The following is a 21,656-nucleotide window of genomic DNA, read 5'->3' as shown; positions in this document are numbered from 1 at the left end:
GACTGTGATACCTTTCAAGGATATTTCCTTGAAAAAGTAGCGACCATCTTGTCTGATATCAAGAAGGACAATTCAGTCATACACACCGAACAACTGCCTCCTTTAAACTCCTCAATCCCTATCTTCACCAGATTCCCCGAAATCGACCCTACCACCCTGAGACAACTTGTAGCATCCACCAAGTCAGGCTCCCCCGCCGATCCCTGCCCGCCCGACATCTTTCGACTAGCAATTCCGATTCTAGAGGACCAGATCTTAGACCTCCTAAACATCTCACTAGCTACTGGATCATTACCAACTACCTTTAAAGAGGCACGCGTCAGACCCCTGATAAAAAAGCCTGGGGCAGATCCAACCAGCCTGAAGAATTACAGGCCAATCTCCCAGCTGCCATTTCTGTCAAAAGTACTAGAACAGCACGTGCTAAAATCCCTGTCATCCCTCCTGGAATCTCACCATCTTCTCCAGGAGCGGCAAGCTGGGTTTCGTGCCCACCATAGCACAGAACTAGTAATGCTGTCTGTACTAGATGAGCTCAGATGCATGGCTGACAGTAAAAAGCCAAGCGCCCTGATATTACTAGATCTTTCAGCGGCGTTTGATACTGTCAGCCATGCACTGCTCCTGGACAGATTGGCTAGGTCCGGGATAGGAGAGCAAGCCCTCAAATGGTTAACAGCCTTCTTATCAGGGAGGACGCAGAGGATCCAGCTAGCAGATCAGGTCTCCGATGTGGGCACCTTAGCCTGTGGAGTCCCGCAGGGGTCTGCGCTCTCTCCGCTTTTATTTAATTTTTATTTACAGCCATTGATAGAGTCCCTGGCAAACATGAACATGTAAAGTTTTTAACTATGCCGATGACACTCAGCTGCTGCTGAGTATCGACAACACACCATCGGCTCAGTCCATGGCCCAAGATATATTACGATTTACAGTAAACTGGATGTCGTCCAATTTATTGAAAATCAATCCAGATAAAACGGAAGTCCTCTTAGTTTCAACCTCCACCTCCCCCTGGAATGATTTGTTTTGGCCACAAGAACTTGGACCTACCCCAAAACCGTGCCCTAGTGTTAAGAGCCTCGGTATGAAAATCGATCAGGAACTCTCGATGGCTAACCAAGTGTCCGCTGTAGTTGGCTCTTGTACCAATTTGATCAGGCAACTACGCAAGCTCGTCCCCCTACTCTCAAGGAATATGCTTCGAACCATTGTCTCAGCCACAATAGTGTCTAGAATTGACTACGGCAATGCGTTATACCTTGGCCTCCCAAAAAATTCCACCAACCGTCTTCAGGTCATCCTGAATGACGCAGCTCGTCTGATATTTGGAGTGCCGAGGCGGACTCGTGCCTCCCCTTTGCTTTATAGGCTACATTGGCTGCCTATAGTACAAAGAGTCGAATTCAAGAGTATGTGCATCTGCCATAAAGCAATCCACGGACAGGCGCCAGCCTATATAAAAGATAGGCTTGAAATATATGAACCTAAGCGCGCCCTGCGATCGTCCGGCTCTTTTTTGCTATCCTGCCCACGCTTTAGGCTGGCAACAAAATGAGGCAGATCTTTTTCAGTTCAGGCTCCTATCATCTGGAATAAGCTACCGGAGGAGCTTCGTAGAGAATCCAACCTTCTCCACTTTAGGAAGTCCCTGAAGACTTTACTCTTCAAAGACGCATTTACATTCCAGTAGTCGGTTACTAGCTTTAGACACTCCTATACTCTCATCTTGTTTCTTGTTGCTGTACTCGGTCAGTAGCGCTTTGAGACCTGTCGGTGAGTTGGCGCGATACAACACCCAGTTACAAATTGCAAATTACAAATTTAATAACTTTTTAACTCTGAAGTATTTATGTTTTATTATTGTGCTTGTACATATTTTATTGCACTTTTATTGTCTTAGACCGAAATAAAGCTATCAAAGTAAGTTTAGTTGGCATTACCGATGTGCATTGCCTCAAAAGTTGCAAACGCCTTTGTTTGGTGCACAAATATATGATACAGCCAGGCAAATAGATTTAATCCGACTCATGAGCTTCATATGCAGGGGAATACCTTCATAGGGAGTGGGTGGTGCGTCACATCCCCCCCACTCCCACATATGCATTCTTGAGTTTGTGGTCAGTGTTGGGTATCCACAAAGCCTGGGGAGCAGCAGTGATGTCTGTGCAGCCAGAGAGCCTTCGTCAATTCAACAATAGAAATTCTAGCTTTCTTTCTATCAGCCATATTGCAGGGTCTCCATTATTATTAGGCATCATCCACAAGAATGCCCTCAGAATATCAAACAGCACCAAAGACACCCTCAGCACCGCCAAACACCTGCACTTCCAGAACCACATCGATCCCAACACCACCCTAAGAGGAACCCTCATTTACAGACCCCCCCAGTCTCTGGCCCAGTTCAGCGACTCCATCACAGATATCATCAACTTGCACGCCTTGGCCTCCACAGACTACATCCTCCTCGGAGACCTGAACTTCCACCTCGAGAACACAAACGACAGCAACTTCACCACCCTGCTCGACAACCTCTAACTCATCTTGTTCCGAAACCCAGCCAATCTGCCGGACACACGATCGACCCCATCTTTTTCGGCAGCAGCCACGTCACCTTCAGCCACACCACCTAATTCCACTGGACTGACCACTGCTCAATCCACTTCTATTGCGAGACAGACACCGCACACACCCACACACCATGTTTCCCCTGTCGCAGCTGGAAGAAGGTCACCCCGAAGACCAGCTAATCATCACCCTTGCCAGAGACCCACCAACAGACCACACCGACACGGACACAGCAGCCCAAAACCTCAGGCAATGGATCAAAAACTGCACCAACACTCTCACCCTGGTCAAGAAACCCTCAAACAGCCGCAATGATAGAAGGGCCATCTGGCTCACCACCGACCTCCAGGCACCCGAACAGACCTGCCGAAGACTTGAGAAGAAGTGGCGCCACGAACAGACACCGGACAACCACTCGGCCTTCAAGAACGCCACCCGCAGGCACCACCAACTCATTCGAACTGCCAAAAGGACCTCCTTCAAGGAACGAATCGACAACAATGCACACAACAGCAAAGAGCTCTTCAACATCATGAAGGAACTCGCCAAACCCAGCTCCAGCACTAACAACATCCCGCCGTCACAAGACCTATGGGACTCTCTTGCCACATTCTTCCACAGCAAGATCAGAGACATCCACAACAGTTTCAACACACAGACCCCAATCCCCAAAATGCGCCGACACCCCAGACCCATGGCACCCCACCCACACCAGCCTCCTACTCTCCTGGAACCATGTCAACAATGAACAAGCTGGAACACTGTCAGACCCATGCCCTCTCCACATCTTCAACAAAGCAAGCTCCATTATCGCACCCCAAATCCGGAAGATCTTCAACAGTTCCTTTGAGACTGCCACCTTCCCGGAGAGCTGGAAACAAGCTGACATCAACGCCCTACTCAAGAAACCCAAGGCAGATCCAAAGGACCTCAAGAACTTACGGCCCATCTCCCTGCTCCCGTTCGCGGCGAAAGTCATCGAGAAGATTGTCAACAGGCAACTGACCCGCTTCCTCGAAGAGAACAACACCCTGGACTGGGCTCAATCCGGTTTCCTCAGCAACTACAGCACTGAAACCGCCCTCATCGCCCCCACCAGCGACATCAGGACCCTGCTAAACAACTGCAAAACCATGGCCCTCATCTTCCTAGACCTCTCGGCCGCCTTCAACACCGTCAGCCACCACACCCTATGCACTTGCCTCCACAACGCAGGAATCCACGACAAAGCCCTGGACTGGATCACCACCTTCCTCATCGACAGAACCCAGAGTCAACCTCCCTCCATTCCGATCCGAAGCCACCAAGATCACCTGCGGCATACCCCATGGGTCATACCTCAGCCTGACCCTTTTCAACTTCTACATGGCACCGCGCGCCAACATTGGCCGGTTGCACGACCTCAACATAGTCTCATATGCCGACAACACCCAGCTGATCCTCTCCCTCACCAAAGAACCGGCCACCGCCAAGAACAACTTCCATGAAGAAATGAAGGCCATCGCCGAATGGATGAAGAACAGTCACCTGAAACTGAACTCGGACAAGACGGAGGTCCTCATCCTCGGCCCCACCCCCTCCGCCTGCGACGACTGATGGTGGCCGGCCTCGCTGGGAGCTGCGCCAACACCCACCAACCAAACAAGCAATCTGGGATTCATCCTGGACTCATCACAGTCAACAGTCCAGCAAGTCAACGCCGTCTCCTCCTCCTGCTTCAGCACCCTCCGCATGCTGCGCGAGAATTCAGAACATCTCCGCACACATCATCCTCGACATCCCCCGCCACAGTCACATCACTGCCCACCTCAGAGACCTGCACTGGCTCCCCGTCAACAAGAGGAACACCTTCAAGCTCCTCATTCATGCTCACAAAGCACTCCACAAAGCCGAACCTACATACCTCAACAAAAGACTCACCTTCTACACCCCCAACCGCCAGCTTCGCTTGGCTGACCTCGCCATCGCCACGATTCCACGCATACACCGAACGACCATCTGCAGCAGATCCTTCTCCCACCTCACCGCCAAGACATGGAACACCCTCCCCATCCACCTGCGACAGAGCCAGGACCTACTGACCTTCAGGAGACTTCGTAAGACCTCGCTGTTCGAGCAGTAGCAGCTGCCCTCCCTTTAGCTCCTTGAGACCCTCAAGGACTGAGTTGTGCGCTCGACAAATTCTCGGTTGATTGATTGATAGGTACATATCTCTGACGTCATCAGTGCGTCACAGCCCAGCACTGGAAGTCCTTTCCAGAGAGTCCAGGGATGCAAGATGTCAGGCTGGGCAGGAGCAACCCCCATTTTTAAGTGTGATAGGAAAACCTGGTAGCCGGATTTATGTATTTTGTTCTATATGAAAGAAAAATAAACTTCGAACTGGGGCTGTATTTATCAAAATAGTAAAAAGCTGCACAAGCTTTTAAAACGTCACTTTGTATTTAACATACCTTTCCTATAAATGAAAGGGCTTACTTGTTGAACAGTGCTGAACTGGTTACTTACAGCACTGTAACAAAGTGCTCACAATCTTAGCAGTAAAGGCAGAAGAGGGTGAGATTGGATTAGTAAGTGGTTTGCCAAAGAACACAACATTTGTGATTTGCATGTTGGGGACAAGTGTTACAGGTCTGCCAATGCTGCTTTACATGAGTTGATACTGGGGCAATATGATATATCCTGAATATCCTGTTCCACTTAGCGGTGGCGTGCGTTGAACTCCTCATTCAGAACAATGTCCACATTGCGGCAGAATGCACCATTTAACTGTGAACACTGGCTTGCCAATGGTGCATTGCATATGGCTGAACTGTGGAAACTGTCCGGCCTCACTACACTAATTCACATACAACAGCATTGTGGGAGCTGGTCTAGCTATGCCGCTTTATGTACTGGGGCATTGTGACAACTAGTTTACAGTGCCTTAGGTACTGTGAACGAAGTATGGTGTTGGTGCTTTACTTGTCGGGCGTGGGGTACCTACCTGACTGTGATAGTCTACAGTGCATTGTATAATTTTCACTTCATGCCAATGTCTCACCAAGAACACACAAGATGATGGATGGAATGTTGCACGTTGGCAAAATATTTCCTCCCCAGTCACACATCTAGATTTAATCCATCGTTATTTTGTTCACCACGCCACCCCAGTTCAGACATGGCCACATGCAAATCAGCCTTGACCCTGTGTCTCATGGGAACAGTCCAGCCCAAACTCCCAGCCATGTCTTCACTGGACCAGAATCAAGCATCCGAGGACCAGTTTCTGGCTATCAGCCGTCATCATCCAGGATAGCTTGACTCCAGTGGCGTAGAGAGCACGGGACCCATGTCTGGGCATACCCTTCCCACATAGGGCGAACAGCAAAACACACAAGATAGACGGAATGTTGCACATTGGCAAAACATTCACCCAAGTCACAGATCTGGGTTTAATCCATCTTTATTTTGCTCACCAAGCCACCCCAGTTCAGACATGGCCACATGCAAAGCAGCCTTGACCCTGTGACTCATGGGAACAGTCCAGCCCGAACTGCCAAGCCATGTCTTCCCTGGACCGGAATCATGTATCCTAGGACCGGTTTCTGGCTATCAGCCGTCCTCAGCCAGAATAGCTTGACTCCATTGGCGTAGTGAGCACGGGACCCACGTCTCCACTTGCTACTATTGCGGCTCCACTTGCAAGCAGCTACTGCACCTCCTGGGCACGTATTGGGATTGGCTAGGGTTTTCATGCTGTGTGCTTAACTCAGTCTTTTGTCGAGCTTTTGTTTTTTTAAGCACACATTGACCTCTTATTCGGATAGATTCGAATGAATTTGGGAATGTACTGGTCCACCTCCACTAGCACCAATTCATCCCCTCTTCCATAGTAGTCTTTTATTCTGTTTTGCAAAATGTTTTTATTGCATAAAAATGACAAAAAAGGCACATTGACGTTAAGTAACATATATAATAAATGACATCATAGTATAGGTCTTCAAATGTCAAATAATCAGCAATTCCCCATGGCCCCTGTCCCCATCCACCCCAGACAGTTCACAAGGAAACTACATGGTCTAGGCTCCGCGGGCCGCAAGAGTCTTGAATGGTGTCCACAAGGGGGCACAGATCTCTACTCAATAGGTGTAACACTTCGCCCCATATTTTAGACCATTTGTTCAGGCTGCTCCTGCTCTCGTACACCACTCTTTCCGCCTGCATACATCATTCCATGTCTCACTTCCATTCGCCAAATTGCAGAGGCAGTGCAGCTCCCCACATTCGTGCAAGGTTACGTTTAGCTACCATCAACCCCAAAGTAAACCAAAGACGTTCCATACAGATGAGGTCCATTAAATCTCAGAGAATCCCATTTCACTGTTGGCGTCATGGCACTCCCACTAACACTATTAAGACAAGTCGACTGCTGTCCAATACCTTTGAAGTTATAGGCAAGTCCATATCTTGTGGAAGAAATCCCTCTCTGACAACATTTCTTACGGCAGAGTGCTGACTCAGCCTTTCCCATTTTGACCGGCATTGTCCCTGCATAAGAATACCTATGGAGGACTTTAAGTTGCACCAAGCGAAGTCAAGATCCGATTGCTGCCTCCCAGAAAGATGCCAATGCCTCGGTCACTCATCATTCTCTAAGTCAACTGGACCTCATTCCCAGCTGCCACAGAGGCGAGTCAAGGTGTCCAGGGAATTGTTTAACAGTTTACGACAGGTTTGAGAGATTGCTTTCCTGGGCATGTACTCGTCCAGCAGCCTGTCTTCAAGTGGGGAGGACTCGGGCAGTTCCTTACCCCTGGGAAGCACTTTCTACAGGGTGTTACAAATCTTGGTATTCGTTTTGATGTGCTGGGAAGGGAATCACCTCACCCTCCAAGCAGGTCTCCCACTCTAGACAGGCAAATAAGGTTCCATTTGTCGAAACCCCCCTGTAAGGCTAAAGTGCCCAGACGTGCCGCCACCCACAGGGGTGTAGCACATGTGATCTTGTCTCGTGAGCCCAAGGTGTTTAGTGCAGTGTGCCAGAGGGTAAGAGTGACTGCAGTTAGGTTGGGGAGGTGCATTGTGCATTCCCCCCCCCCCCATAGATATTTCGGAGGTATCCTCCAGGTTGCATATTTACCATGTCCATCCTATAGGCCGGCTCTTCCTCCGGGAGGTCAGCCCAATCATTGACTACTGTGAGCTGTGACGCCCAGTAATATTTTTGGAGATCGGGGAGCGCAATTTTCCCATCATACTAGCTTCTGGTCAGTCTCTGGAGAACTATGCGAGGGGGCACTCCAACCCAGAGGAGTATATGGATTGCACTATATATTGGCTGCAAATTGGACCGATGGCCAGATAGGGTGGGTTTTGAAGAACATCATTTTGAATAGAGCAGTTTTCCACAGAAGAGAAAGGAACAGGGCTCTCCAGTGCTGGATGTCTCTACAGAACTGTGAAAGCAATGGTTCAAGGTTATGTGCATAATAAACGTTTTGAGTACCCCAGATAGCGGAAACTATCTGACTACCCAAGCCTCACAACAAGCAGGTAAGCACAGAGCAGGTCCATGAAGGAAACACAGATCAAGGATTTGCTTTAATTTTATGTTATATCCTGCATAGAAATGAAAAGGTGTGAATTTATTAATCACTATCAGAGAATGGAGGAACAGCGATGGAGAGCAGGATGTCACCTGTATAAAGTGAGATTCTGTCTTCCCATCCTTCGCCCACCATAGCCCTCTAACACATGGGTCGCTTCTAATACAGGCCGTGAGAGGCTCCAGGACAAGGACAAAAATCCCGGGCGCAAGTGAGCAGCCATGTCTCAGAAAGTAGAAGCAGGGGAGACCTCCCCCCATCCAGGCAGTCACCAAAAAGTCTAATGAAGCCCTGCGGCAAGGGCTCACCCAATGGGATCTGTTTCGCTGTAGCTGAGTGATGGGCTTCAGGTAAGCACTGTCTCCAACCTACAACCACTATGAGCTTCCAGCAACGGTTTCAGCGACCCAAGGAGCAAGTCCCCTTGCAGTGCAAACTAATCCAGGACTCGCTATTTGAGGGCTTCAGTCTCCCAGGCGGTATAGCGGTTCCCATTGAGGAAATCAAGGTGAAATTGTGGCAATTCTTCCACCAGCGTCCCAGTGTCCAGTATTTCCACTACTGGCTTTCTGGAAGTACTTTTAGGCATTGGCCAAATGTCTCAGAAGGCCTCAGTACTCTGTTGTGTGGTTGTTAGGTAGCACAGCCGCCGGACCTGGGGACCCGCCCTGGAAGGAGCGAGGCCACGCCGGCTAGGGGACAGATTCCAAACCTCAGATCAAGTGTAGCAACACCCTCCTCATAGAGGTCAAGGCCGATCCAGCTTGTTAGTCACCTACGGGAATGCTTCAGGAGCTTCTTTCCCAGCACGCCTTTAGGTTTTTGTCCCTCCCACTCTCAGCAGTCTGATCCTCCCGAGGCTCCCCGCAGCCTTTCACACCAGCCCGGACATAAGAGGGATGGAGTCATATCTTTCTCATGGCGGTTTTCCACAGCTGTTGTCTCGTCTTGGTGGGTGGTCCCCACAGGGTCATCCCCAGACGAAGGCACTCCAGCTCCATTTCTTTCCGGCCACCTTCAAAGCGCAGCCCTTCCACTGCATCGAGGTATGCGAGGCAGAGGCTCAACCGCACCTCAAAGGCCTTGCTCTGGGCACTGTGATAGTGACCCCACCTGCAGTTACAGTCACCGGTGCCCCAGAGTCAGTAGAGCACAGGCTTCAGATTTGTGGCTGTGGTGTTCGGATAGTTACGCAGATGTTGGAGGGGATTACTGCAGAGAGTGACAGCAGCCGCTTTAGTGAGCAACCATCTTTCTTGCCAGTTGGCTAAAACCCCCATGGTCATCTTTGAAGTTTCCCATAGACAGTCATTCCCAGACTACGTGATACACATTCTATTTTAGTTGGGTACGCAAAGCTTATTCTTGTGGCACTTCAGACTTACACCCCGTGGATGTATTGGACTAAGCTAAGTCCCTGTTCATATGAGAATTTCTATTGAATCTCCAAAGAATACAAACGCTGGGGATAATGTGGTGCTGAGCTGATGACAGGCAGTGTGTACAGTGAGCTCTTGCCAGCTCAACAATATAGGCGTGTTAGACCTGAACTTTTCAGGTAGCATTTACCCACAATTTTTGCTTCTTTCCTACTAGGTTTTGCTGATTCTTTTGTAGTGGCTGTAGGGATTGGGGCACTTTCCCACTGTAGAAGCAGTGGGAAAGGGTGCACACTTCCTTCACACTCACATTAGGGAGTGGTGCTTATCTAAAATGTGCGTTGCACCCACTTGTGTCTCCCAAATACGTGACCAGCATCCCACTGTAGACAGGGGTGCATGGTGCACATCTGGTATTTCCAAATATTTGACCAGTCTGTCACTGCAGTCTAGGTGCGTTGTGCTGCTATTTCTGAATACATGTCAAGCCTGCGGGTGCAGGCTGGTGTGTGCGTTGCACCAATGGTGAGCCTAAACCTGTGCCCAAGACTCAAGCTTAATGCCTCCAAAACCGAGGTGATGTTGCTGGGAAATCTCTGCACCTCCCTCCCCAAATGTATGTGGCCGGCCTGCTTAGGAGATCCTCCGACCCCGAAGGGATCCATAAAAAGTCTTGGCGTCTGGCTTGAACCGGAGCTGTCGATGCACACTCAGGCGAAAAAAACCGCAGGGTGTTGCTATGGGCTGCTCCGCTCAATACGGAAAGTTATGCCCTTACTCCCACTAGACTCCAGGAAATTGCTGGTACAGGGCCTTATTTTGTCAAGACTGGATTATAACAACGCCCTTTTCCTGGCTGCACCGGAATACACCCTGAACGTGCTCCAGAGGGCACAGAATGCAGCCGCAAGACTGCTGACGAATACACCCAGAAGAACGTCAGCGAAACTGGCCTTGAAAGCACTCCATTGGCTGCCCATAAGAGCGAGAGTGAAATTCATAGCGCTCTGTACAGTGTTCAGAGTCCTCCAAGGCACAGGCCCTCCGATCCTCAGAGATCTGATCCGCCCTTACAAATCATCACGAACGCTCCGCTCTGGCGAGGAAAACCTGGTAGCTATCCCGAGAGCAAAAAGAGCAAGGGCCGGAGGACGCCGCTTCTCAATAAATGCGGGCCAGCTATGGAACTCCCTCCCAACATCAATGAGGAAAGAACCTAACTTGACCAGATTCCGAAAATCTTTGAAAACGTTCCTTTTCCCCCAGAATGACTAACATCTCGGGATGCGGTTCAGAGGAGGTCTGTCTGTGTGTACACGTAGCGCTGGGACGCTCAAGGGCAGCCATGCGCTTTAGAAATTCTTTTTCATTTCATTTCATTTCATTTCATTTCATTGCAGGCTGGTAGGCGCACTGGCACAGATGGTGTTGCTGAACGTGTCCAGCCTGCCATAGCAGACTGCTACTGTGGGCTGCCACCCTGGATTGCAGTGGTGCAGCCGCATCATGTTTGATATCATTTGATTCAAAGTAACAACCTCTTTCCCATGGTAAAGGTCACTTTGTCATGACCTGTGTAGAAATGCCACTAAAACGTGGGCATTTCTATGCTCTTAAATCCTCTCGTGTGCTGTTGTGCTTGGCTCCAATCCACACTGTTGCTGGGGAATGCCCAGATGTGCTCCCCCAAACTCCAGCTATAAAACACTGGCCACAAAACTGTAATGACAGACATTTACGGGCCTAGATGGAGTGATTGGAGGAAGAGGTTTTTACACTTGGCCTCAGGAGGCAGAACGTGGCCCCCACTAAAGATTACAATCTGCATTCCACAATCTCATGGCAGACAGGACTGAAATTTAGGGGAGACATCTGTGGTTCAAAAGCAGACCCTTTGACCTACACCACACTGTAGCATAACGACTGGTGCCCCACTTCAGGAAGGAGGGGGGATACGCTTGTGAAGACGCTGGACCGGATAACCTGGAACTGTGTAGAGCACACTGCCAGAGGAACTCTGGAATGCACTCGGAGGATTACTGCGATTGAGAGGAACTGTGTGGCCAGTCTGAATAGTGTCTGGCCTGGGTCAAATACCTGCTGCTGTGTGGCACCCGGACGTGTGCTTTCTAAGGGCTTGCCAAGCTAGCCCCCTGTTTTCCGAGGTCTCAGGGACTTCAAAGATCTCCTACAAAGGACTCCCAGTCTCTACCTGTGAGACCTGGAGAGCAGTGCCCTCACAAGTAGCCACATTGCCGGGTGGAATCCATTTTGTAGTGCAGCGTAAGACTCAAAAAAACGGATTGCCTGGTGTGGAGCTCAGAAATCTTGCTCGCATCGAACATGTGTGGCCCCTTCATAGTAGAGACGTCAGCACGCATAAGCATCTTGTTGGTGGGGAGTAGATGCACCAGTTGTGGGATCCAAAGTCACCCGCTTCATTGATCATTCCACATCCCTCTCATGTGACACGCCACCTGATAGCTCATTGTGTGCAGCATCCAATTCACAGGTTGCGGCCCTCGGAGGTAGGGGCATAACCATAATAATTCATTATTCTACCTCATGTGGTGCTGCTGAACATGCGCCTATGTGTGTGTGGCCAGATTGTTTGGTGTGACAAATAACATGCACTGGATGTTGTGCCTCATTTCCACAGAGGTAAGGAATTGCAGCTCTTCATTGTGTGTGACCGGACCAGGCTGGTGCCACTCATAATGGTGCACCAGATGTTGTGCCCAGATTGTCTAGTGCAACCAATATGAGCATGCACTGGACGTTGTGCCTTCTTCTGAGGGAGGTGCTGATATTGCAACTCTCCGTTATGTGACCAAGACGGTCTGGTGCGACTTGTATCATCGCACACTAGACGAAATCTGGATTGTCTGGAAGCAACTACGATCAACGTGTACCTGATGGGGAGGCTCTTCCTTCCGAAAGGCACCCCGCCCTGCTTCACTCATCATTCCATGCTTGTTCCTTTTCTGGCCCTCATCAAGGCAGACCAATAGCTCCCTCCTCACCCGCCTTTCCCGACAGCATCGTGGTGCCAGGTAGTGTCGCCTGGCTGGGGGCATGATTGGTGTGATTGTCTGCACTGGAGGAACACTTCCAAGAATGATCAGAAGTAGGTCAAGATACCGTGTGACCCTCCTCCCCCTGTGCTTTGTGGAACTGGTCTGGTGCCAGATGGCACTTGTGGACCTCTTTTGTATACCCGATTATTGCCCTCCGCCAGTTCCTGCTCTGCATCCTGTGGGTAAACTTCTCAAGTGGCTGTCAAACTCTTTTGCCGACAGCCTCCTAATTGACCTTGCTACCTACCCCCACCTGCTTTGCTGGGACCCTGGTTAAGAAGGACTTTGGCTGGGTGTGGCCTAGTGCCTGGGGGGAGGATGGGTGTCTTCAATCACGGAGGTGTAGGTTACTCTGGGTGAGTTGGAGGGAGGTTTGTGACCATGGGGTCTGCAGCACTATCCCAACTGACCTGCTGGGCATCAGTGGCATTATGTTAGCGTGCTTGGTGTGTTCCGTAGGGACCTGCCTGATATCTGTTGCACTGCATAGCGGGAGTGAGTGTCCTCTGTGGGAGGGACATTGGGCGAACCGCCTGTGATTCACAACGCTGGCTGGTGGTCTGTCAAGTTCGTTGATTTCTTGTTACAAAAGTATTACATTTGACATTGGTTTTGCTCGCGCATCTTCTGCCCACGGTGCTGCTAAAAAGTAGCATAATCTTGCATATGTACATAATTCTGATATCGTTTTGACCTGTGGTGCATGGTCTTACTTTGTGGAGTTGATTTATAATACTTGTTGGGGTGGAGAACCTATTTTACCGCATATGGGTGGTGGAGGTGTAGGATTAACTAGTTCCCATGTGTGCATATTGCTGATGTCATTTTAATACGGCTGGGCATAGGAATGCTAGAAATAATTTTGAATGTGATTTATGCCCAGAAGTACATGATGTTCATGTTATGTTGATTATTAACCCCTTCGATGCTGATGACGAGCTCAGCTCGTCATCAGCCACAGGTGACGTGTGCGGATGACGAGCTGAGCTCGTCATGTAACATGGTTAATCGAAAACAGCCGCACTGCGCAAAAATCACCACAGCAGCGATGCGGTTAAGTGTGTTGGATATAAACATTATTGACATACATCACATGTGAAGTCTCTTTTGTGACACTCCAAGTACTTATTTGAGTGAGTGCTGTGCCAATGCTTTACACATTGCCTCTGTAGAAGCCGGACTGCTCAGTGCCAAGCCACCCAAGGGTGAGCGCAGGTTATACACTAACAGGAGCGGTAGGTTCTGCCTGGCTGGGAGATTACCTCAGTCAATCAGAAAGTGCTGGTTCCAACAAGGAGATTTTAGTTTTTTATTTCTGGAAACACCCCCGAATTTCTATGCACATTCTGACTCACAACGTTTCTTCTTCTAGGATGAGTAATGCAGACATAAAACACAACAGAAAGGAGTAGTGTGCTGCACATTCTAAAAGCACCCCTTATGCCTTAGTCCTGCACAGTCCTTCAAGGGGGTTGATAGGAGTCTGCCGTGGAACAGCATGCGATCCCTTGAGTGCAGACTCTTCTGAGTGAAGTAAGGGCCATAAGGGAAAAAATTGCATCAAAGGCTGAAACTGTAAAGCGTGATCTATTATACCAAAGATCAGAGTCCATTGCTACAATGGACAGTGTCACACAAGGAGGATATCAGCTCTCTTGGAGACCCAGTAAATACCCTGTAGGCTCCAATTTCTATACTTTCAGACTTAAGTGTCCCATGAACAGATGGAAGATTGGAGGCATAAGAAAAATTGTGTCTGTGTTCTAATTTTCAGTAGAAAATTGTATTTGCAAAACCCTCTATGCTGCTCAGATCTCCATGGTACTTATCATAGGAAAAACACACAGCGCTCACCCTTGAACATTACCATGTGTCAACCCATGTCCAAGCATCACTTTGGGCCTGATGTACAAAGCCATCTTGTGTTCACAATGCCTGCAATTCGCAAAATCACAGAGTTTGCAACCACAAGATGGATTTTAATTATGTACTAAACCCATTTTTCGATTTAGTAACGTGTTACCAAATCACAAAATAGGTCCAGAAACCCATAATCAATCGCAATTTGGCAGTTTAGGGTGTCCCAATTAGCGATTTGTTAATGTATGTATCAATATTTTGCAACCGAAATCTGGGTGCAAAATATTAACATTTTACCAATACCTCAAATGAAGTCTTGCCCCTTTTGCAAATGGCAAGGCCCCCCACCCCACCTGGGGCCACCTCCTCTTTGTGAATGAAAAAAAAAAAAGATTGTTGGGGGAGTAGGTAGTGGTCCCTAGGGCCACTGTCAGCTCTGAAATAAATAAAAAAGTTTTTTTTAAATACAGAGCTATTTCTTTTAAGAAAAAGTGTCAGCATTTTTTAAAAATATATATTTCATTTAAAATGCAATCACATACATGGTGTTCGGCTGACCCTAGCAGGCTACCTACCCTGTGATGGCATCCAATCATAGTGAGTCACAATTTAAGACCTGCCTCATGAATGAATAGGTAGGTCCGATGGCAACCTATTAGGATTCAGAACTGCAAAATTCCTTTCAATTCACAAAATTTTGGAGTGTAATTTTACGAACACTTTTTGCAAACGGAAATTCCGTACAGCAGGTCCCAAATATAGGGCTAGCATAGTGAACTAAAGTTGGTTACTTTTTTAATTCAACTTGACATGTCCAGTCCAGAATGCAAGAAAACCTGGTAAAGCTGAAAAAGGCAGCACTGAGAAAACGATAGTGACCGTACACCAGGTGACGTAGCATGAGCCACTGTCAGAGGTCAACCTGTGATCAGGAGACTGGTGTGAATGTCACACATTTATTAACACAAAGAGGTTCCCCTGAAATGTATTACAGGGAGGGGGGTAATCACATTCAAAAGAAATTTTGTATCCCTGTTGTGTGAAAAGCAGATTTCATTCGCTGAGTTTGTCATTAATGGAAATAGTCTAGCTTCAGTGGGGTCTAACTATCTATACCCATGTAAATTAAAGACACATAAGACAAAGTGGACAACTAAACCAATGAATAGATTGAAACCTTAAGTAAATATACCATATATAATTACTGTTTGCTTGGTATATTTACTTAAGGTTTCAATGCATAGCACGAGGCCTTAAAGAAAGAAAAACAACAAAGGAAGGGTGGACTCTAATCAGGGCACAGCAGGGAATTTGTCACAGGAAGGGCATAAACATAGGAGTTGTGGTTTACTGCCTTCTATATTTATAGTGCCTGAAGTAGGGATGGTAGAGCCTCTTCCTTATTAGGGACCAGGACATTTTGTTTTAGGTGACCATTGGGATGCCTGTCAGAGATGTACATACCTCTTTTTATTAAGGACTAGGATGACGAAGTGGTTGACTGGGCAAGATGAGATCTGTGAAAGTAGTTCTTCACGGGGATTACAACAGCGGCCCCAAAACAGAGCCTGTTCTGATCAGGACGAAGTGGATGAAAAGGTCTACTTACAGGAACGGATGAGTGTTATTTAGAAACGTAAACAATCAAAACGCAATCTACGCACAAACAAATGTTTACCCCCATTTGTTGCCATGCCAACAGGAGCTTAAGCTTTAATTCGTTACCAGGATAACCCACTATTCACTCCTCTCTAAAGGGGCATTCCCTTTCTTGAGTAGAGTTTGAGTAACCTGTGCATGGCAACATGAAGAATACTCATAGAAGAAAGGAATTAAAAGGGGTGCTAAGAGAACCTACACTAGGACTTTCATAATAAGGTTAGGCAATCATATTGGGTCTTTTCTGTCGAAGCCCATCAGTCTACCCTCTTTGGTTATCAAGCTGTCAATTACGTGTCAAACACTTCTCTTTGGATTCCATATTTGTCAATTTTTCACATTTAACCATAACCACCTTATTATACATTAATTCCCAACAGGGCTTAAAACGTGGACCTGCCATACCTGTGTGATGATGTGCTAATTTGCAGGCCTTCCGGAAGCGGAATCCATGTGGGCTGAGGTAGTAAATGAGATCATTGTGATAAGGGAAACACCGGAGCCGTAAATTTGTTAGGTAGGACAGATCAAAGACTGCATTGATATAGGAACTGTCACTAGAGGAAACGGAAAGGAGGAGATTACACAGGATACTCTTCATGTTTGAAAATCATGATTTAGTGCAATAGGTTTTAGGCTCTGCACTGGAATGTCCAGGTATTCTTAAAACAGCGCTTTGTGGCCCAATCTTACTTTGACTGTGCTACTAGAATTTGGATCTTACCCCCTCCTGCTCTCCACAACACTACTTCTCATGTAATTGCCTTTTGAACATTACTACCCACCTTTGTCAATTTACCAGGCTTGCATACACTACGACCAACTTCTAAGACTTCTTCCTCTTTCTTTACTACTCATTTCTTGCACTTGGCGCTTCTTGTCTTCTTTCGCTTGGTTTATCCTTTCTACATTCTTTTTTAACCATGTTGCTTCTCTCTTCCCCCTTACGCATATATAAATCTCCTCGGTCAGGCCTCTTTACCTGGCTCCAGGGCTTCCTTTGTATGAAGATTTTGTGTTCTTGGCAATACCGTTGTGATTAATGCATCAATCACTGGCATAAAACTTAAGTCTCTTTTCACACTTCCAAATGAATCCTTATGTATCTTCTCCCTGCTTTTTGACTATACAGCTTTAACTATGATGGTCTCTTCAGTGCTCTTTTTTTTATATCTGTTAACTTCTTTTACTGTTCAGTTGCAACTTGGTATTTAACTGTGAAGCACACCAACACCACTGGGACATGTTTGCGCTACATAAATCCTTAAAAACAAATATACATGAAAAGTATGGAATCGTGACATGAATAAACATTGATTTTGCATCAATCACAAAAGGCTAAACTTAAACTTTAACCTCATAAGTGCTGCGCCTATTCCAACGGCCGACGGCACCACTACCTCAGGAGTGCTGCCGTCGGCCGTTGGACGATCCAACTGCACCTGCGCAATGGAACGTTCAGCACTGGAGCTGGACGTTCCATAGCTGCTAAGGTGTTAAGGTTGAGTGGAGTGCTAACCTAAGATCATATGATAAGTGAGCTGCATTAGACCTTGCCCTTTTTGCAGGTTTATCCCCAAACCTTTTGCCTCCAATTTTCTGACCCGGTTTGTGTTGGCGATAGGACTCTGGGCACTTTACCACTGCTGATCAGTGCTTTAGTGCATATGCTCTCTGTGTTAATTGTAATTCTAATTGGTTATCAATTATTGGCATTTGATTTACTGGTAAGTCCCTAGTAAAGTGTATGGTGTGTGCCAGAGCCAGTAAATCAAATGCTACTAGTGGGCTTACAGCACTGGTTGTGCCACCCACATGAGCAGCCCTGTAAATGTATCTCAGACCTGCCACTGCAGTGTCTGCACATGCAGTTGTCAACTGGCATGTTGACCTGGCAAGTGCACCCACTTGCCAGGTCCTAACTTTCCCTTTTCTTACATGCAAGGCACTCCCAGAGAAGCCCAAGGTACACCCATGGGCAGGGTCAGTGTATGTGAAAGGTAGGACGTGTGCTGGTCTGTTTTACATGTTTTAATAGTGAAATACGGGGAATTTTACTTTTCACTACTGAAAGGCTGTCTGTCTCTTGGGTTAACATTGGAGTTGCCTTGTAACATTTCACAAGTGTATCTTCCCATTGGGACAAGACAGAGAAATGGAGTTTAGGCTCTTTGAACTCAAAAGTTAATAACACACCTTTTAGTGACGGTAATTTTTAAATTCTGTGATTGAAAATGCCACTTTTAGAAAGTTTCTTTTAGAAAGTGGGCATTTTCCTGCTTTACCATGTGTGCCTCTGCCTGTTTGTGTATTCACCGTCTGGTCTTGGAATGACAGGAGCTGGGTATGTGCATTCACTCTAGACAGTCACACAGGGGTTGAGGTGTGTCCCGACTTGCCTGGGTGACTCATTGCCGGATGTATGACGGTACGACGCTTGGTTTTACCACGCGTACCGTTACAACGCGTTTTTTACAACGCAAGTCGTTAGCACGACTTGCGTTGTAGGGGTGCGGACTTAGGAATTTTTTAATTTACTATTCCAACACCAGCCTACGTACAGTAGGGAAGGTGTTGGATAGTAAATTAGATTATTCCCTGTCCTGTAGCGCCCTCCAGCGCAAGTCGTGGTTACGACTTGCGTTGTAAAAGACGCGTTGAAAGGGTACTGCGGAGTAAAATCCGCGGGGTAAAGGATGTTACCCCTCATTGCCAGGCTGAATAGACCTGGTCTGCATTCAGAGTGGTGGGAGGAGTTTCGCTAACACCTGATAAGGCTGTGTCTACTTTGCATAATGCCGTCTCTACCCCCCTGTGGTCATGCTTAAGCTAGGGGGGCAGAACTGGTTTGGGCTGAGCTCAGAGACTTTGAAGAAAAGAGAAGAATGAGAAAATGGGTTATAAGTATAAGACCTTCAACCCCAAGACTTAAGATTACTTCTGGAAACTAGAGGACCCTGTCCAGAAGAACAGCTGACGAGCTGTGTGAGGAGCACTGCCTTTTCTGTGTGAAGGGTAGGTTGGCCTGCAGTTGCTGCTTCCGTCTGTGGCAGAGAAAAAGGACTGACTCTTTTTGCCCTGCTGTGGTATACTGCTTGGGAAGAATCTCTAAGGGCTTGTGTGTGCTTGTGTCTTGTTGGAAGTCTCAGAGAAATCAAAGACTTCAAGAAAGATCCTACCTACATCTAAAAAGAACCTGCCTGGGAGGAGCGTTGCTCTGACATGTGTGGGGTAGGACGGCCTGCAGTTGCTGCTCTTGCCTGGAGCAGGAGAAGGACTGGACTGTTCTTCAACTTTTTGTTCTTTTTTTAAAGGAAAGTCTGCAGGAGCCTAACGCTCGCTGCCTGCAGTATGGCTTGGTGAGCACTTCATTTACTTATAAGAGAGCAGTAAGCATTGCGTACTGCCCCCCAAGGGATTTTCTACTGCGTATGGTAGGCACTGTATGCAGAGGGGCATTAGCAGTGTTCCTGGCAGGTAGATCTGCCACCATCATTGCCTGAGTTGAACCATTGGGAGGGGCCGTAGCCCAGTGTGGAGAGAAGGCAGCAAAAGAAGACCACTGATTCCTCCAGCCCGGAGGTCACACCTCAAGAACCTTCCTTAGCGCAGTCCTGCTAAGCCGAAGGAATCAATGCCAACGGAGGCTGCTGATGAGGGGCGTGGACGCGGGTCAGAGTTAGCCTGCTGACCTCCAGCAGGTTCTTCTCTGCCAGTACAGTGCTTCTGTGTGGAGTCAAGACTCTCCCTCACAATGGGGCAGCACCAGCACCGCTCTGGGGACCAAAAGTCAGCGTCCTTGATGCAAATTACCCCGCTCCAACCTATCTGCCAATGATTATGTCGGCCCCAGGGGCCTTCACTTAATGCCTCACTACAGCGATCCAGGGGCTGCCGACTCACTCCGCTGGCAGAGCCCTTGGAACGGCCCCACTTCCAGGCCCAGCTGGGCTGCGAAAATGCCACTGACAATGCCCGTGCTCAGAAGAGCACTACCGTCAATCAGGATTTCAGCAAGCAAGCATAGGAAGGCGGCCCTTAGTTCCGACAGAGATGCAATATATTTCAGAATCGCAGGATGATGAAGGATACTAGACGGGTTGAGAGGGAGGAAACTACATGTGGTCTGCTATCTGGTCAGGCCACGCCCCCTCATGATAGCCACTTTGAGTGGAACCTGAAAACAATGCCTTGATTTCAATAATAACTAAATGCATTTTGTGAGGCCCAGTCCCTTTGAGGATTAAAATCATGTGGATCTTCGAGTTCAAGTCCAGGAATAACTCTGAACAGCCCTTTTGTGCTCCGAGGCAGTTATTATAAAATTATCACAATTATGGCCCAGCTCCAGCTAGGCGGGCCTTACACGGGGACAGGAGATAAGTGAATGGAAAAATACATTTATCTGAAGTAACCTGAAAATTGGTCTTCTCAAAACCAATGGAAAGTCCTTAGCTAGGTCCTCCAACATAAGTTATATCACAAAAATGAATCATGATGAAAAAATATCCATAACCAGCATGCCATGAATACAACAAATACCACCCCATATATGAAATTTACACAACATGCATAATATGCATACGTAATAAAATTTACAGAACGTAGGGAAATTGACCATGAGATAAATTTGTTTCTTCACATTTTAATACCAAAGTGCTTGTTTACCCTAATAGACCAGGTCTAGTTTCCTTTGACCTGTAAATGTCTGCTGCACTCACCTGTCTGTCTGACAATTGCTCTCATAGCTGAAGGCGCACTTCAAGATGCTGTCGAGCGTCATCAGGCTGACATGCTGGAAGAGTTCAACAGACTTGTCTTCAGTGATGAGCTTTTCCCACTTATCCTGAAGCAAAAGAATTGTGGTTCAATAGGCTACCATTCTCATTTGGTACCATATCATGGACAAAAACCGTATTTAACAAACAGGCCAAGGCACACAGAAAGGTCAGACAAGAGAACAGCAACTTTCTGAAAGTGCTGTTCTCAAACACAGGATTTAAAAACCACCTTTCCTAAAAGATGTGTTATCAAATTCTGAGTTCAGGGATACCAGACTCTTATGTCCTACCTTGCTCCTATGGGAAGACATGCTGCTAGTCACTGTAGCCAGCATTTCCCATGATAGCCTATGGGCAAGGTAGCCTTGCAATAGTGAAAAACGAAAATGGCTGTGATTCACTACCAGAGCATGTCACCTGAACTAGAACATGCTCTACCTTTCACATACACCGCACCCTGCCCAAGGGGGTACCTTGGGCCTTCCATTGGGGTGACTAATGTGCACAGAAAGGGAAGGGTTAGGCCTGGTCAGTGGGGACACTGACCAGGAGGACATGGCAGTTCACAGACTGCACACAGGCACTGCAGTGGCAGGCCTGAGACACCATTTTAGGGCTACTCATGTTGGTGGCACAATCAGTGCTGCAGGCCCACAAGTAGGATTTGCATCACCAGCCCTGGCACACCCAGTGCACTTTACTAGGGACTTCTTGGTAATACAAATATGCCAATCATGGATAACC

General features: G+C 47.6%; 1 protein-coding gene across 1 annotated transcript in view; it reads right to left on the bottom strand.

Moving 5' to 3' along the window:
• The window catches only part of LOC147747127 (cytochrome P450 4B1-like), a 189,979-nt gene that overhangs the window by 71,908 nt on the left and 96,415 nt on the right, over positions 1-21,656 (bottom strand). Inside the window, exons 5-6 of the mRNA XM_086952386.1 lie at positions 20,853-20,977; positions 16,537-16,688 (exon numbers count right to left, since the gene is read on the bottom strand). Of these exons, the coding sequence (XP_086808512.1) occupies positions 16,537-16,688; positions 20,853-20,977 (277 nt within the window). The remainder of the gene's footprint in view (positions 1-16,536; positions 16,689-20,852; positions 20,978-21,656) is intronic.

This window comes from Lissotriton vulgaris, chromosome 1_1 (genome assembly GCF_964263255.1).
Source record: "Lissotriton vulgaris chromosome 1_1, aLisVul1.2, whole genome shotgun sequence".
Classification (NCBI taxonomy): Eukaryota; Metazoa; Chordata; class Amphibia; order Caudata; family Salamandridae; genus Lissotriton; species Lissotriton vulgaris.
Note: the sequence above shows the minus strand (reverse complement) of the source record. Positions and strands in the feature narration are given on the sequence as shown.